Source organism: Theropithecus gelada, chromosome 9 (genome assembly GCF_003255815.1).
Source record: "Theropithecus gelada isolate Dixy chromosome 9, Tgel_1.0, whole genome shotgun sequence".
NCBI lineage: Eukaryota > Metazoa > Chordata > Mammalia > Primates > Cercopithecidae > Theropithecus > Theropithecus gelada.
This window is the reverse complement of record NC_037677.1, coordinates 35,337,629-35,354,486: the sequence shown is the minus strand read 5'-3', so window position 1 is coordinate 35,354,486 and position 16,858 is coordinate 35,337,629. Positions and strand designations below refer to the sequence as shown.

At 43.0% G+C, this 16,858-nt stretch overlaps 1 protein-coding gene across 2 annotated transcripts in view; it reads right to left on the bottom strand.

The window, feature by feature from the left end:
* The window catches only part of FRMD4A (FERM domain containing 4A), a 695,424-nt gene extending 680,811 nt beyond the window's left edge, over positions 1 to 14,613 (bottom strand). The window contains exons 1-2 of one of the 2 annotated variants that reach the window (XM_025395888.1): positions 14,326 to 14,613; positions 13,788 to 13,913 (exon numbers count right to left, since the gene is read on the bottom strand). In XM_025395888.1, coding sequence (XP_025251673.1) covers positions 13,788 to 13,832 — 45 coding nt within the window. In that variant the 5' untranslated portion in view covers positions 13,833 to 13,913; positions 14,326 to 14,613. The remainder of the gene's footprint in view (positions 1 to 13,787; positions 13,914 to 14,325) is intronic. The other variant, XM_025395887.1, reaches the window with a different exon arrangement.
* Positions 14,614 to 16,858: the final 2,245 nt, after the last annotated feature.

Genomic DNA, 16,858 nt, shown 5'->3' with positions numbered 1-16,858 from the left:
GGATTAGGTCATAAAGATTCCACCTTCATGGGTGGAATCAGTGCCTTTACAAAAGGGTGAGTTCAGCCCCCTCTTGCTCTTTCTTATCCCTCTGCCTTTGCCGTGGAATGACGTAGCAAGAAGGGCCTCCCCAGATGCCTGTTCCTTGATCTTGGATTTCTCTGTCCAGCAGAACTGTGAAAAAATAGATTTCTGTTCATTATAAATTTCCCAGTCTATAGTATTTTGTGATAGCAGCAAAAAAAAAAAAAAAAAAAAAAAAAAAAAGACCTAAGATACCAGGCGTAAGCCAATCAGTGCTTGAGTCTTTTTCCTGGGGAGGGAAACTGACCTGAGTTGGCCCTCTCAGAAGGAAAGAAAGAATTTATTGTTCCCATTTTGAAGAGAGATGTTTCTTCTTTCCCCCAAGCTTGAACAAGGAAGCATATTGAATGGTTGCTGCAGGCAGTGATCTGGTGACCTCATGAGGAATATCAGGATGAAGACAAAGCTTACAGATAAGAGCAGAGCCAAAAGATCTAGTGGTGGCAGGGGACGGGTGGAACCAGAGCCACAGCCTAGGAACAACTCTACCCTGGACTTAATATGTGAACTAAAGAAGTGTCCTGTTTTAAAGCCAGTTTAAGAAGGTTTTAATTTCGTTATTGAGAGTCAATATGCACCATCCACTGGAAGTTCCCATGTGAAACTCAAGAATCCACACTCTCTCCCATTCTCGCTTTTCCTGGCATTAGTTCAAGTCCACTTTATCACTCAACTGTATGACTTTAATATCTCCTCGTCCAGATTCCTTTGCCTCAGGTTCACCTCTTCTTTTAATTTATTCTCCATATCATTTCCAGCATGATATTTCTATATCTCCACTCTGATCATGTCTTTCCCCGCTTAAAATCATTGACGACTATTTGTAGAATTCAAGATAAAGTTCAAACTCCTTGCCATTTATTCAGAAGACATTTCGTGTCTGCCCCCAGCCAGGATCTTGACTTCTCCTCTTCTATTCTTTTTTGCCTTCCTCATACCCAAATGTCACATAGTTGCTGGGACGTGTGATTCTCCCATTTGCATTCGTAAATGCTGTTCCCTGTACCCGGAACTACTGTCCACTGCCACCCACCTCACCCACCTCTAATCCTCCAAAAACTTTAGCTCTACTTTAGAAGTCTCTGCACTGTGTTCCTATGCTTTGTAGCATTTTGACTATTTCTCTGCCATCACATTTATCTCACTGTGTTGCAATTATTTGTTTATTGGCCTTTCAAACTAAACTCTAAACTTCCTGAGAGCAGGGACTAGGTGGTGTTTACACATATATCCACATATCCTCAGCACATACTACAATATCTCTGACTGAGACCCTCCAAAAATCCTTTTACAAAGAGAAGGGATGGAAAGAGAAGAAAATAGGAAGGGAACAGGAAGGGAGGGAAGAGGAGGGGAGGGAAGGAGAAAGGAGAAGAGAAGACAAGATAAGAGATGGAAAATAAAAAAGGAAGAAAACCAGTTCTTTCTTCTTGGGAAAAAAGAAGGCCAAAGAAGTCCAAAAAATAGTCACAGATTTTACTCTGAACAGCACAAATAACTAATTGTCCTGTCTAGATACAGAATCTGAGTTTTAAAGCATTTTCTTGCTAGAAAATTCAAAATATATAAAAGGATATGCACTCAAAGGACCTCCGCTTCAAACTTTCCCTGCCGTTGGTGCTTCATGCCTATGGGATGTGTATTAAAGAGGCTGCCTCACTCAGTAATTGTAGAGAATGGAGGGAAAACAAATAGTTGTTGATACAGGTAATGTTCATGTTTCCCCATTGTAGCAGCATATGACACTAGTTGTAATGGCCTAACGTAAAGCATTCCTGGACAATATTAATGACCAACTAGGTTAATGACCAAAGACTCAGCCTCAGGCACCAAACATATTCTCCTCTTCATTAATCCCTAGGAAATGACCTCAGCCATGTTCATTATGGCTTAATTACACTCACACTCCCTCATGAGAAAAGAAAGCATTGCAGTCCTAATACCAAGCTATATTCCTTTTTATTTTTTTCGACTTGACACATGGGCAATAAAGACACAAAACAAGTTATTAGTCCCAAGGCCAAGCATGTAAAGGAAGAAACGCTATTGCCTTATCAGCTCCCAGTCATCAATAAGAACTGAATTTGGGACTTCAGAGGTCACAGAGCAGGCAGACCAGGATTTACGCATCCTACGAGTGTTCTTTGAAGGTGTGACATGCACTAAGCACATGTTAGCCCCAGATGTTCTGAGTTTGGATGAAAATCTAAACACTCAAAAGGCAGCTCTTTGCTAGTATGCAAAAAAAATGACTTCTTCAGATATCAACCTATCATTCAATTAATCAATATTTATACAATGTTTCCTCTGAGTAAAGTCCCACAGACTTTGCTTGTGAGTAATTCAGAAAGGAGCATCAGGGAGCATAAAATCAAGTTACATAGAATGAACATACCCTGTGGTGGCTTGAAACATGTCCTGAACCACACCGACACCTCCTTCATCAAGAGGCAGTCTATATCCTCTCACCTTGGATCTAGCCTTAATGACTTGTTTGTAACCGAGAAAATATAACAGGAGCAGGTCTGCATGACTTCTGAGACTAGGTTATGAGCAATCATGTGGCTCTGCCTGGTTAGCTCAGATACTCAGTTTTGAACCCTAGGTCACTCTGCAAATCCACCTACCTTGAAGCAGCCACATTTTGAGGAAGCCCACATCATGTGGGGAGGCTCTAATGTTATGGTTCACAGAACCTGCTGTGGTCCAGCTGACAGTAGCATCCACCACCATACATATGAGTGAAGACTTATCTCCAGAAGATTCCAGGACCAGTTGTTGAATCACCCCAGCCATCAGCTCTTCCTAGATGAGGCTCCAGTGTGGAGGAGAGACAAGCCATTCTCACTGTCTCCTGTTGGAACTCCTGACCCATAAAATTTATGAGTGTAAAAAAATTGTTGTTTTGTGTTGAATTTTGTACAAAAATTACAAAGTGTGGGATAATTTGTTATGCAGCAGTAGTAACTGAATATCTCTCTCTACACACACACACACACACACACACACACACACACACAGACACACAATAAATACATACAGCTGCCTTGTGAGGTTTAGTAATTTGTATGTGTATGTTCCTAGTTTGGCCACCCCAAACTTCTGTCTTTGGGGAAGTGCCATCATCTAACGGAACTGCATTTAACCTGCATCTATTAATAGCAAAAATCACCAAGACTTCTTCAATGGGGCCATGTGGCACATTCAGTGTGAAGAAAATTAATTCCAAAGTCAAGGGAACATTAATCAGGTACAAACACTGTCTTGCATCACAAGGTGATTAAACTCCTTCTGACTGTCCATTAGAATGCACCTCTCTCAGGCTTGGCCTCCTGTTATGTCCTTTCTATAATATATTTAGGATTTCTGAGCTTCAGTGTCACTGCCAGATCTGCCTCCCATACCAAATCTAATCCAGGACCTAGCCCAGCCTGTACCTCCAACTGCCCACCCTCAATCTCTACTGGCAAATCTCATTATTTCCTGAGCACCTTCACCTGTGTAGTCCTCAGTCAATAGAAAGCTATTCTTATCCAAATGGTATTTCCCACTCCAGAGTGGCTTGTATGTGTCATGGTTCCTGCACCTCCAGGAGTCACAGAATGGTCCCAGCTGGCTCCTCCCTGTGCATGTCCCCTGTCATCCATCTCCCATCCAACGCTGATGGCTCTCCTTTCAGAGTGTTCCAGAATTCACCTTCCTCTTTTCTTACTGTCAGCTCCGTGCCACTTCTTTACCTCCCACCCAAATTCACACACTTGCCTCTAAACTGGCCTTCTCCCTCCAGTGTCTCCAGCACACCCTGACTTCCACCGCTAGATTAAACATCCCAATTCCCATGCCTGCCCATTAAGTCAGTCCAATACAAGAACCTGGAGAGGCTTCAGTGCCCGCAGCTCCAATCCAGATGCTCCCGAGAGCATTTGCAATGTCTTGCCTTATTCTTTAGCTAGCAGTCCATCTCCTCCATGACACAGACCCTCTAGCAAAATATCAATCCTCTCCCTTCATATTCCCACATCTGCCTTCCCTAACCCCACCCTTGGTGGTTTAGCATTTCCTCCTGAATTTCCTGACGATTTTGTTCCCTCTGCTGGGAAGCTACTCTTTCCCTTCCTTCCCCAGTCAACATGATATACACTCTTCAAAATAGTGCAATGCTATTTTCTACAAACCATGTAGATCTCACACCACTGTCCCTGACCCTGCCTCTGATTTCTTCAAACACCTTGTTAGTACTTACCATACCTTCCTTCCACGTGGGGCCATTTCTCATCATGCGATGTGACCTAAGCTTTTTCAGTACTTCTTATTTCTCTAATGAGATATAACTTCCCAGGCAAGGGCCATGCACTGTACTCATCAAAATTCCTCCAAGAGCCTGGGGTGGTGCTAAGCTGCCAGGAAGCAGCCAATTGATACCTTCATTTACCAAATACATTGAGAAGAGTGCATGATGCTGGAGTCTGCTAAACTCCTTCCTACCCCGAAACATGGCCCAGGTTGGAACGCCCCACCCATGACTTTTCACCCTTGCCTGCTTCTTGTAACTCACCTCTTCTAAGAAGGCGTCCTCAATCACTCCTCTAAAGCTGTCATCCAAGCACTGTCTCCAAATAACCATTTTTAATTCTCTATAGGGCACATATAGTTCTTCTATGTATTTTCAATGTGTTATTTATTTTTATTTTTATTTTTTATCTTTTCCCAGGAGAGCATAAGCTTGATGACAGCAGAAAGACTTTCTGTCTGGTTCACCGCTGTATCCCTCCTACTAAAACAGTGTCCAGAACAGAGTATGTGATGGGTTAAATGGAAGAATGAATGAAATGAGTGAGTAAAGTATAGAGAAATACTCTATACTTATGAGGCACTCACAATCTATTAAGAAAAACAGATACGAAAGTCAAATATCACCTAGTGATAAGTAAAATTATATATATATGAATTATATATATGAATGAATATATATATTTTTCATATATATATATATGAAATAAAGGAGAAATTGAGGAAGGTAGAATAGCATTCCAAATAATAGAAAGTGTACACTCAGAAGTGCACAGGCTTAATCCTGCATGTCATTTGTGGCGGAAGGAAATGTCCAACACTGTGAGAGGATGAATTTTGAGGGGTGGGGGAAGGGACCCTGGGACATGAGGCTGGACAGATTGGCAGAGAGCAGATCTCTAAGGGAGTAATGTGGTATATTAAAAAGCTAGAGCCTTATCCAATGTAAAATCAGGTACAACTGGAGAATTTTAGGCAGAGAAATTAGACCTTTGTTTCATAACTATCACTTTAGTAAAAGTACGGAAGACAGAAAACAGTGATAAGAGACTAGAAGCAGGAAGACCAGGTAAGAGGCCCTGCAGGTAGCCCAGGTGATATGGTTTGCATCTGTGTCCCCACCTAAATCTCAAGTCTGAATTGGAATCCCCAATTTTAGGGGAGGGACCTGGTGGGAGGTGACTGGATTGTGGGGATGGACTTCTCCCTTGCTGTTCTTGTGATAGTGGGTGAGTTCTCATGAGAGCTGGTTGTTTAAAAGTGTGTAGCACTTCCCCCTTTGCTCCCTCTTCCTCCTGCTCCCACCATGCAAGATGTGCCTCCTTCCTCTTCATCTTCTGCCATGATTGTAAGTTTCCTGAGGCTTCTCCAGCCAGGCTTCCTGTACAGCCTGTGAAACTGTAAGTCAATTAAACCTCTTTTCTTTATAAATTACCCAGTCTCAGGTAGTTCTTTATAGCAATGTGAGAATGAACTAGTACACTAGGTATGAGAGAGTACAGGCCTGGACTAAGGCAGGGGAGGTGAGGCCAGATTCAAGAGAAATTAAGGCAGCAGAAGCAGCATGGCCCATGACTAGCTGAACCAGGTAGATGAGAGAGAGCAAAGACTCAAAGGCTAATCCCAGGATAACAAGCACAAAGGTGCCTCCACCAACTAAGATCATAAATTCTGCATTTGAGCTGGGCTGAGTTGTTCTGAGTTTCACATCCCTGTGGAATAAGCAGGAGAATAAATCTGATAAGCATTTGGACTTGCAGTTACTAGGAGCTTGGGGCAAGGCCTAAGTGAAAGACATGATTTGGGAGCCATTAGTGTACAGATGACAGTGAAAACCATGGGTGTGCATGATGTGCTTGGAAAGATGAATTGGATCTACCACTCAGGAAATTGCTTCTCCAGGTCCAGACTGTAAGGCTAAGATTTCAATATCCAGGATTACAAAAAGCACTCATCACAATGCAACAGAAGTTGCAGGCCAGTGTTTCCTTGACATTGGAATTCACTCTGTCCACTTGATACGAACCACATGGTCTTGGTAGAGCGTGTTTCTAGGACCTTTGATTACTACCAGGCTGAATACCGTATGTTCCATTAAGCTTCATATTCTGGCATAGAAGTCAATGAGAAACTGCTACCTGCACCAGTAACATATGTTCTCCAAACCACTATTAACACTTTGCAAAGCTGCTGTACAATTAATTTTTAGCAGAGATGCACTCATAGCTGCCCCATCATGTGTAAAATGCACGCATTTTGCCTTTGCCAGAGAGAACATATTGCAGCCCATATTTTAGTCATCTCCCTTCAAAGGGTAAGAAAATTTTGTGGTTATTCAAGATAGGAATGCAAATTCAAATTTGCTCATGACTAGAATGGCTCACATGGCCACAGGAACATCTGTTTTTCTAAAAGCATTAGCTGACTGTCCAGAGGTGGTCACTCATTGTCCAGAGACTGGGATGCAGAAAGAGAGACTTGGGCAACTTGTTTTTTAGACTGATTTTGTCTCATGCAAGAGTTGCATGAGATGAATTCAGGTAGACAATCATTTCATATCTTTTTAAGATAAAGGAAGGGACTACTAGTATATACTGTGCTATTTGCTTTGGGCCATAAATAGCACTACGAACTTTACATGCATATCTGGTTGAATTATCCCAAATCTTACATGGTAGCTATTATTATCTTATTTTTACAGATGGTGAGACTTGTTCAATCTAGCACAAAATATTTAGACAATTGTGCTTCTCCATTTATATTTATTTTGAGGAAAACTGAAGCCATGATTTGGGATTCACTGATGTTTTACCTCCCTGACTAGTTTTGCAGATTACCTATCATAGTATACAAGATGTACAGACCACTAAAATGGATATATATCGTTTTTGCCTTCCTAGCATCCCCTTATGATAAAATAGCATCCTCCCTTCTGATAAAATAGCATCCTTCCTGCTGATAACATAGCTCTTCCTTTTTTGGAACCTGCTTTTCCCACCCCATGTGATTCAGACAGTTATCAGCCAGTTGACTACTTCCTTCCTTTCAATAGGTCTAGACACATTAGCCAGCCTGATCAGTCAGAAAGTTCCATCTCTGTACCCAGTAATTGGCCTGCGAAGAGCCTATTATTCAAGAGATCCAAACAGTTTGTAGGAGATGACCATGAAAGAGAGTCCTGCTTGTTTACTTGCATTCACTAACTCTAAGAACAAGTAACCCTAGAGCTGCTGGGGGAAGAATCTACCAGAAAATGAAGTCCACACAAAGAAAAACAGAGCCAAGACATGGCAGGGCCAGAGAAACAGGGTTCAGATGCCATCATGCAAAGTCCTTGATCCAGCTTGTCCTGGAGTTGTTTTATTCCTGAGACTCCCTGGTCATATCAGTCAATAAATTTCCCTTTCTGCCAATGCTAGCAGTTTGAGCTAGTCTCTGTCAATTAGACTAACAGAAACAGGTCTGGCAGAAAATGAAATAAAAATATATTTAGCAAAAAATTATCTGAGTTAGTTTTACAGTCATGGATTTCAAATTTCACCATTTGAAACAGAGAAATTTGTATACTAAATAGTAACTTAAAAATACTAATGGCAAGATCTCAAAGATACCCATTGGGAAATTTTACCTTGGGTGCAATAATTTAAGCTTAAGAAGAATTTTCACTACTGACTTGGATATAACAATGACATGACCATTTCTCAGAGACTTTTTGACAACTGTCTTACTTATGAATAAACCAGAAAGATAGATGATACTAAATATTAGTTTCACCCTAAGACCCAAATATCTATGACCTCTCCCCTGGGCCCCATGCCTGGATGGCCCCACTCTGTATACAGTGCTTGAGGTGGCTTTACTGTATTATCATGTCATTATTATTCTCCAAATTTCCATAAAAGTTGTCAATATCACTTTTTTTCAAACGTATGCATGAACCATCATGAAAACTTGAGTACTATCTCAGTGTTATTTATTTATTTATTTATTTATTTATTTATTTATTTATTTATTTTATTTTATTTTATTTTGAGATGGAGTCCCGCTCTGTCACCCAGGCTGGAGTGCAATGGCACGATCTCGGCTCACTGCAACCTCTGCCTCCTTGGTTCAAGTGATTCTCCTGCCTCAGCCTCCCAAGCAGGTGGGACTACAGGTGTGCCCCACCACGCCTAGCTAATTTTTGTATTTTTAGTAGAGATGGGGTTTCACCATGTTGGCCAGGCTAGTCTCGAACTCCTGACCTCGGGTGATCTGCCCGCCTCAGCTTCCCAGAGTGCTGGGATTACACGTATGAGCCATTGCACCTGGCCTGTATCTAAATTTTATCACAAATTATCTGAGTCATCTTGGGCAAGCTCTTTGACTTCTCTGGACCCCAACTTCACCGTATAATAGAAAGATGTTGTGCCTAACCTGCCTGGAGCGTTGAGGACGTCCGGTGGGACAACAGATGCAAAAGCACTTTGAAAAACATAAGGATTATTAATTTAAGAGCAAGAGTCCTTAAAACAGAACTCAATTTTATTCTATGCTCTTTGCCAATTGGGATCTGTGGAAAAGCCATAGATTTATTACAAATTCTGAATCTCTTTTCAGGATCTAATCTGAATCTGTCAGATCAGACCTGTCACAGGTCAAATGTAGAGAAGGATTAGATTATAGTAATAGAACTCGGACCTTGATCACATCTCCAACCTGCCTTTCTGATCTTGCAACCCTTTGTCACCTACAGGAAATATGCCCAAACCAGTCTACTCCCAATCTCCCAAACACGATCTAGACTTTGTTGTAATTCAACCATTCCCCTCACCTCAAATCTGCTGTCTTAACTCATCCATCACTCAACATCTTACTTGAACTTCAAGAACAAGTTCCTCCTCCACTCTGACAACCAGCGCCCCCTAGGGCTCCCTTGGTGATGAGTTATGCACTGTTTTGTTATAGTTCTTATGTGATTCTCTGAAGATGTCCTGTAAATTTCTCATTGTTATAGTTCCTGTATATCTCCAACCTGGCTTGACAATTAGACTGTAAGTATGCCAAAGCCAGTCACTGCCTTGTACTCTTCTTGCTCAAAGTAGATACTCAGCAAATATTTGTTGGTTAGTTAAAAAGGAAATTGTCCAAAGGAGGAAAATGGCTAAGAAAAGAACTTATGATGAAATGAAATGAGGGAGATGAAGTCATAGAACATCAGGTTATCCACTGAAATCTGTTCAACATAGACAAGGGAGCTGGTCTATTCAAAAGAAACCCACAAATCTGAAATCAAATTTTTAGAATGGAAAGAAACTTCAGGATAATCTAATTGACATTCTTCATTCATTGTGGATAATCACCCACTAACTTCTCTGACTTTTGAATTGAGTTTTTACATATTAAATTTTTTATGTTATAAAATATGACTCTTGGTAATTTCCTAGAAACAGAGTCTGAAAGAATAGAACCTTGAAAAATGGCAGCTATTTCATCGATATAAAAAATACTACTTCTTGCTAGAGTCAAGCCAGACATCTTGAGCCAGATTTGTGGTATCACTTTTTTATTTTATACTTCAACATGGAAAAGAACAGATGATTAACAGAAAGACAGGATTCCCCACCTAGAAACACAGAAAATGCTGACTGGTTCAGAGGGGAGCTCCCTTCAGGAGCGAATCCAAAGTGTTAGAAGGTCCTAGAAGTCAAATTGTTGAGCTTTGATATGCTGCCAGAGAAAGCACTGGCTTGGGACTCAGAGGACCTAGATTTTGAGAACTTGTTTCATCAATTTCACTTGACAGTTTCCCAAATTCTAATTATCAGGGGTTTTTTTTTTGTCTTAAAAATAGGGTTGTGGATGGAATTAAATGAGATAATGTATTTAAAGACACTTCATTTATAGAAAAGCATAATTTGCATTATTTATTATCCAGTTAATTTACATTAAAAACTATTTTCATCTAGCTGTCCCGAACGTGTGAGCCTTTAGAATCTAAGAACCGAAATGGCATCATAACACCCCTGAAGCCCCTTGGTTACGCATCTTTACCCTGGCTCTAAAGAAATGATCAACTAATCCTCAGCTCTAGCACGTTCCAGCCCTTGCAACTTTCCCTGAACTCACACGCCCTCAACAAATGACACATAGCCCAGAGCTTCCCGCTCTACAATTAGTCACATCAATCTGAAGCCTCCTCACAGTTTAGTGAACACAGCAGTATCTTCTTTCGCTGCCTGAGTATCTTCTATTCTTGCAAAGATGGGAGAGGCAGCTTTTCAACAGCCTGAAAGGCCATCTCCATCACAAGAACATGTCTTCTCTCCAAGTCCACCCTTCCATGGTCACTTGAGTGGCTCTGTCTTGCGTGGAGAGTCATCACTGCTCTCTGTGAGATCTCCGTTGAAAGAATTGGTGAGGTCCTCCCACCTCAGGATGGTCCAGGCATGCTCACCACCTGGGACTCCTCCCCGCTGACCACAACCCAGCCCCAACTTGAAAAGGCCTCTGAGATACTGTTCAAAAGTCATTGGCTTTTGTCCCATAGACCACCTTAGGTTCCTGTGGGGTAGACTCCTGACGGCAGAGTATGAATGAACACTAATGATCATCCGTGTCAGCTAATAATATGAAACATATCTGCCCTGGCATAAAAGCCAGAGTGGGAACACACTGCACCATTCTCAAAGCAATACTGCTCATGTGCAAGGTTGGAAATAGAGACATAATGCTAAATAAAGCCCTCGAACTGGCTATCCTGGAACTTCGTCTGTACACTGTTTCTTAGAGATCTTAAATTGTGTTTAACAGAACAGAAGGGACCCTGGACATCAGACAGCACTCTCAGTTAGCAAATGGCATCACTAAGGCACACAGAGAGGAAGTGACATCCCCAGGATGACTCAATGAGTGGCAAGGCTAGAATGGAGCACAGGGCTGTCCAACCCTCCAGACTCTGCGGCCGCTTCGGCAATCAATTAAACATGCTCTGCCCTGAAGCCTTTAGCGTATAAGCTGAATGTAACCTCTGGGTATCTCCTTATCCAAAGCAAGGAGTATGGCCAGATCATCTCCCCAGCCACCCTTTAGCCCCAATGACTCCATAGCACAAAATCAGAACTGCAATCTACCAACCTGGTATTAACCTCCCACAGACTGTGAGTATATGAGCTCTGGCTCTTGCTTTTATGCCAGGCTACTTTCCTCAGTGAGCAGACACTTGATAAATACTGACAACTGATTGGCTGATGAATGAGCTCATAAATAATAATGTTTACAGCTTCCTTCCTGAACTCACAGCCAAAGCAACTCCTCTAAATGGCCTCTTTTCCTCCTTTTTTCCCCCTTGGCTTGCTTATAAATTTTAAGACGCATCATGCAAAATGTCAGGGAAGCAATTACCTTGGGGTTTACCCTTAAAAAGGAAAAAAAAAATAGCACCAAAGTCCATAGGGGAAAATTTCCCTGAACTAAACATGAACCAGAAAATGTACACTGACTTTGATTACACATGGTGCTCCAGGGTTCTTTAATCAAATGGTCCATCAGGGTGTCAAGAGCGCTTTCCCCTGGTTTCCGAGAGATGACAACACGATCCTTTATTCCGGTCAGGAGGTGAGTGCCAGGGACAGATCTAAGGGCAGAGGCCACTGACAAATGGAAGGTAAAGTCTGAGATGTAGACACTGCCATGACAGCAGCCATAATATGTGGAAGACCCAGGAACAGAACAGAAAAGCGTGTGTGTGTGTGTGTGTGTGTGTGTGTGTGTTGTGTATAACAGCAGAAATTTATGCTATTCATTTAATTTGGATACCAAGGATTTAGGCGTAGGGGCTTGGAATAAAGCAGATACACATCTTTCTTCTAAGCATAGAAGAAAGGTCCAAGTGGAAGGCTGAGACAAGCGAGTCTAACTCTCCCTGAAGCTATTTTTCAAGAAAACTTTTCTCCTCTATATTAACATGATGCAGGATTTATTTCTGTTAAGTATGCTAGATAATATAATTATCTATGTGTGTGCATGTGTGTGCCTGTGTGTGCCTATTTTTCAGTGCATGTAACCCAGGCTCCCAGGTTCCCAGAAGTCTCCTAGACCCCACAGATACCGCATTGTAGTGCCAGCCACCATCACGAATACTCAGTGATGGAATGAAAATTCCTATCCAATTTATTTGACCATAGGTAGACAATGGAGGATAAAGTATTATCAGATGATAGAATTAGTAAGGGAAAGAAGTCAGGTAAAGGGTAGTTTCTCTGGAAACTGACAATTTCATGTCTTCTAGTCCTTCTCCCCCGGTGAAATCAGAAGTCAGCAGAGGTCCATGAGATAGATTTCAGGCAATTCAACTAAATCTGTGGACCCAGTGCCATTTTGAGCAACAAGGAACCAAGATATCTGTTCCTTTTAACGTGACCTGGCTTACCACCCAGGGGGCAGGCTTGCCACTGACGGCTCTTCCAAGTCACCGCCATAAACTCATCAGGGCTTGCAAAGTTGCATTTCCCCTCCTCATTCAGAAGACACAAATCAATATACACAGAAGCACTTATGCTTGGTTCATAAAATCTCCTGTGTAAATGCTGGAAACATTTCCACACCAAGCCTGATGCAGGTTACTTCCGACAACAGCTAGTATTACCATGGTGTGTGGGAACCCTGGGAAAGGAGAAAAAATGCAAAACCGTGGCAAAAGCCCATGCTGAACCTAGTGTCAAGCCAAAAGCCAATTGGGTTGGAACAGGACAGTGCCCATGTCCTGGTGTGCTTTAATATGGTAAGAGCAAGGGCTTTCTTAATATGGTGAAAATTCCAGAGAGGCATAAGGTGAGTCAGCTGCTCACACAGATAAACGCCTGGACAAGGCCTGCCAAGGTTTGCCATCCATGGTAGATAGGAAACAAGCTGCTCCCAACTCAGTAGCCCAAGCGTCACTGAGGCCACAGCGAACCTCCTCCACCACCTCTACAGGAAAATATGAGCAGATACGTGGGTGCCTAGAAAGAAGACCCCATTCCATCACCCCATGGACAACAGATTCCACAGTTGCCATGAGAAGATATCCAAAAACAAACACAATCGGCTCAATTTAGATGCAAAAGACAAGGGGGAAAGGACGCTGGGAGCTGGAGGAGGCATCCTAGCAATCTATTTCGAGGGGCTCTTAGCACCTGTTTGCAAGCACAGCTCTCAAAATAGCATTCAGCAACAAGTTTCTGAAATGGCAAATCTACAGCTTCTTTTCCTTTCCTGCAAGTGCTTTGTCATGCTGATACTCTGACCCAAGAAAGCATTTCCAAAGAGCCTGCGGGATAAAGCAGAGCAACATGGAACATGTCTGCAGCCACTGCAGCGGCAGCAGCAGCCCACGGTGCAGGGGAGGCAAGAGTGGACGCTGCCTGGGCCCCACCTCCTGTCTGAACACTCACCATCAGCAGGCCAAGAGCTGAGTCGGGTACCAGCTGTACTGCCATGGTCTCCGATTCCCATGCACGAATCCTGCTGCCGAGTCTGTCCGCCTGGGCCCCGGGTGGCTACAGAGCATCCAAAAGCACCTGCAGAAAAAGCAGCCAAAATCCAGACTTAGGGAGCAAAAGGCTCAAGGGGAAGATAGGCCACCTTTCACACAGGGTGGGAAGGAGGTCAGAGAAGACAGGGTGGGAACTGTGCTTAGGGAGAAAAAAAAAAGAAGAAGAAGGAAAATAGGAAGCTGCAGGTTATTTAAAGGTGAGCCCTTCCTAGCTTTGCAAAGCGGCACAGACACAGAGACCGCATCAAACACAAATGTGAAAGCTTAGAACACGGAATGTTTAACTGCTACCTTCGCCCTGGCAGCAATTCTTCCTTTAACTGACAATTAAAATAAAACATTCCCTATTGCAGATAAATCAAGCAGCCCGAGCCACCCCCTCTCTCTGCATCTCTCAGCAATTCTGCTGCATAAACATGCTGAATGTCACAACATACCGCTCGCAATCTGGTCAGTGTCTTCTTTGCTGCAGATAGGTGTGTCTCTTTTTGCAAAATCAGATATCTGGGAGTGAGACAGCCGAGTCTGACCATGAGGCACCAGGCAGTCACTGGAGATCAGCAAATGCCCTTACCATCCCTGAGGAGGAAGTCACTTAGGAACCGACCCTTCCACCTTCCCCAAATCTACTTTTCCTCTCCAAGTAGACTGGCCAGCTCAGCTCCTGGTAGGGCTAACATACTTAGGAGTGATATGGAATTGCACTGCCTGTTCTGTGAGCGTTCTGATCTCCCTGGCTGTACCACATGTACGCCGCATACAGACACACTCTACCTCTCTCTCCCTCCCTTCCTCCCGCCCTTCCTCCCTCCCATCCCTTCCCTCCCATCTCTCCACAGGGCTGCCTGTTAGGAATTTTGAAGGAGCCTCCCTAGCTCAGGGAGGCATAGGGGGCGAATTTGTCACAAGGGACACTGCTTAAGAGAAAAAGGCAAGTTAGCCTTGAAAATCATATCATGCAGCATTTTCCCTGGAAGATGTCAATGAAAGGAAAAAAGAAAATAAAAACTGCCGAATCTTGTTATATAATGGGTAACTCAGAGGGCTTTCCGGAGTCGAAGATTTAAGAAAATTAGACATCTTTTCATGAGCACCATCAAGCTTGTATCTTCTTCTGGAGTCCATGTATTCAACTACAAACAGTGATTCCTGATACTTCTAGTATGTCCTTTTCTGATTTCTTCCTTTACTCACCTCCTGTAATGGCCCCAAAAATCCTTAAAATTCACTAGACAGTGTGAAATGTAGAAACATAGAGACCAGTTTTCGAAATGAGAAACTAGGGGGAATAAATTAATGGTCTTTAATATTCCTGTGCATGAGCACAGCTATTGTTCCCATATTACTTATACTTTTAAAAGTATTGATTTGGGCCAGGCATGGGAGCTCACATCTGTATTCCCAGCACTTTGGGGGATTGAGGCAGAAAGATAGCTTTAGCCCCCAAATTCAGGGTGAGCCTAGGCAACACAGCACGACTTCATCTCTACAAAAAAAAAAAAAAAAAAAAAAAAGAAATAAAAAAATTAGCCAAGCATGGTAGCGTGTGCCTAGAGTCTCACCCGCTTTCCTCTCTCAGCACTTCGCTCATGGTTCCTTTGCCTGGAAAAGCCTCATCCCCTGTCTGCTTGAATTGCAGCCCAGATTTCCTGGAAAATAGCCTGCAGCAAATCTTCTGCAAGAAGACATCTTTGGGAGGTGCAATTTCAGGGTGGATAGAATGAGGGTGTGGGGAAGGTGAGGCAGGGATAGAATGAGAGCAGGTACAAGGTGGGTTTGACTGAGCTGGACACAGGACAGTTACTCACTCCTGAGGAAGAGCTTCCAGACAGGTATGGAACTTCCACTTGTTGGCATAACCCATCAAGGAGAGGAAGGGAGAGGGAGCTAAAAACCTAGTGCTGTCCATCTATTGAGTCTTTTTGCTCAAACTGATTCCATTAGACATTAACCCCCTTGCACTTCAGGGTTATGTTACCAACTCCTGCAGGTAGCCATGAAAGGCACTGCATCTGAGCCCAAAATGAAAGGAAGAAACCGTAGCCTCTGTGGGTCAGTCAGACAGGACCTGGGTCCTGGAGTGGTGAGGTTCCTCCCTCAGTGCATGGGATGGAAATCCTCCCCGTTCCGTCCTGGGAGGCTAGGACAGCTGGCAGAGCCAGGAGTTGAAATGACAATGGCAGCAGCTGGGATTCCCAACAAGCAAGTGGCTAAATTTGCCCAGGGAGGACAGGAGGAGCCAAGCAAATCTGCGAAATACATACACTGAGTCTGGTAACAGCATATAAGTTTATACAACATTCAGTGTCAAAAGTTGCATACTTCATGAAATTCTTCCTGATTCTTCTATTTGGGCATTCCTAGTTGCTTTGTTTGTACAACTTTTAAATTCCTTCTTTAAAAAAATTGACAGTGACTTGCTTTTCTCTAGTATCCCCCTACTAGAGAGGAACAAACTAATGTCAGAACTGAGTATCGTTCTCTGTTTACTTCTACAGCTCCAAGCATCGAGCTCGAACAGCAGTCTGTGCTCAATAATATTAAATTGGGCACCAATGGAGATATCAAAATGTAAAGCGCAAAGAGGAAGAAGCAATGGCAAGACCTCAGGGGAGGGTAGGACGTGGGGAGTTTGTGAGGACAGGTCACAGGCTGATGGAGAGGGAGTGGTCAAAGGAGGAAAAAGAGAAGAGAGCCCCCAAATTCGAGTGGCAATGGTCATTCCACAAAGATGCCTGGGTGGGGTGGAAGGGTGTTTCAGTGCAGTTTCAGACACAGAAATCAAACTGCAAGGGGTTGTCGAGCAGTTTGTGAGGAAGAGGAGTCAATTCATATTAAATAGACCCTCACCAAAAAGCAGTGGAATATGAGCTATCCGGGCCCTTTCAAGAACTAGTTCAAGGTCACAGAAGGAAGAAGGTGTGGGGATGGCAATCCCCTCCTCTAAGTCACTAAATTCTATTCTTAGTT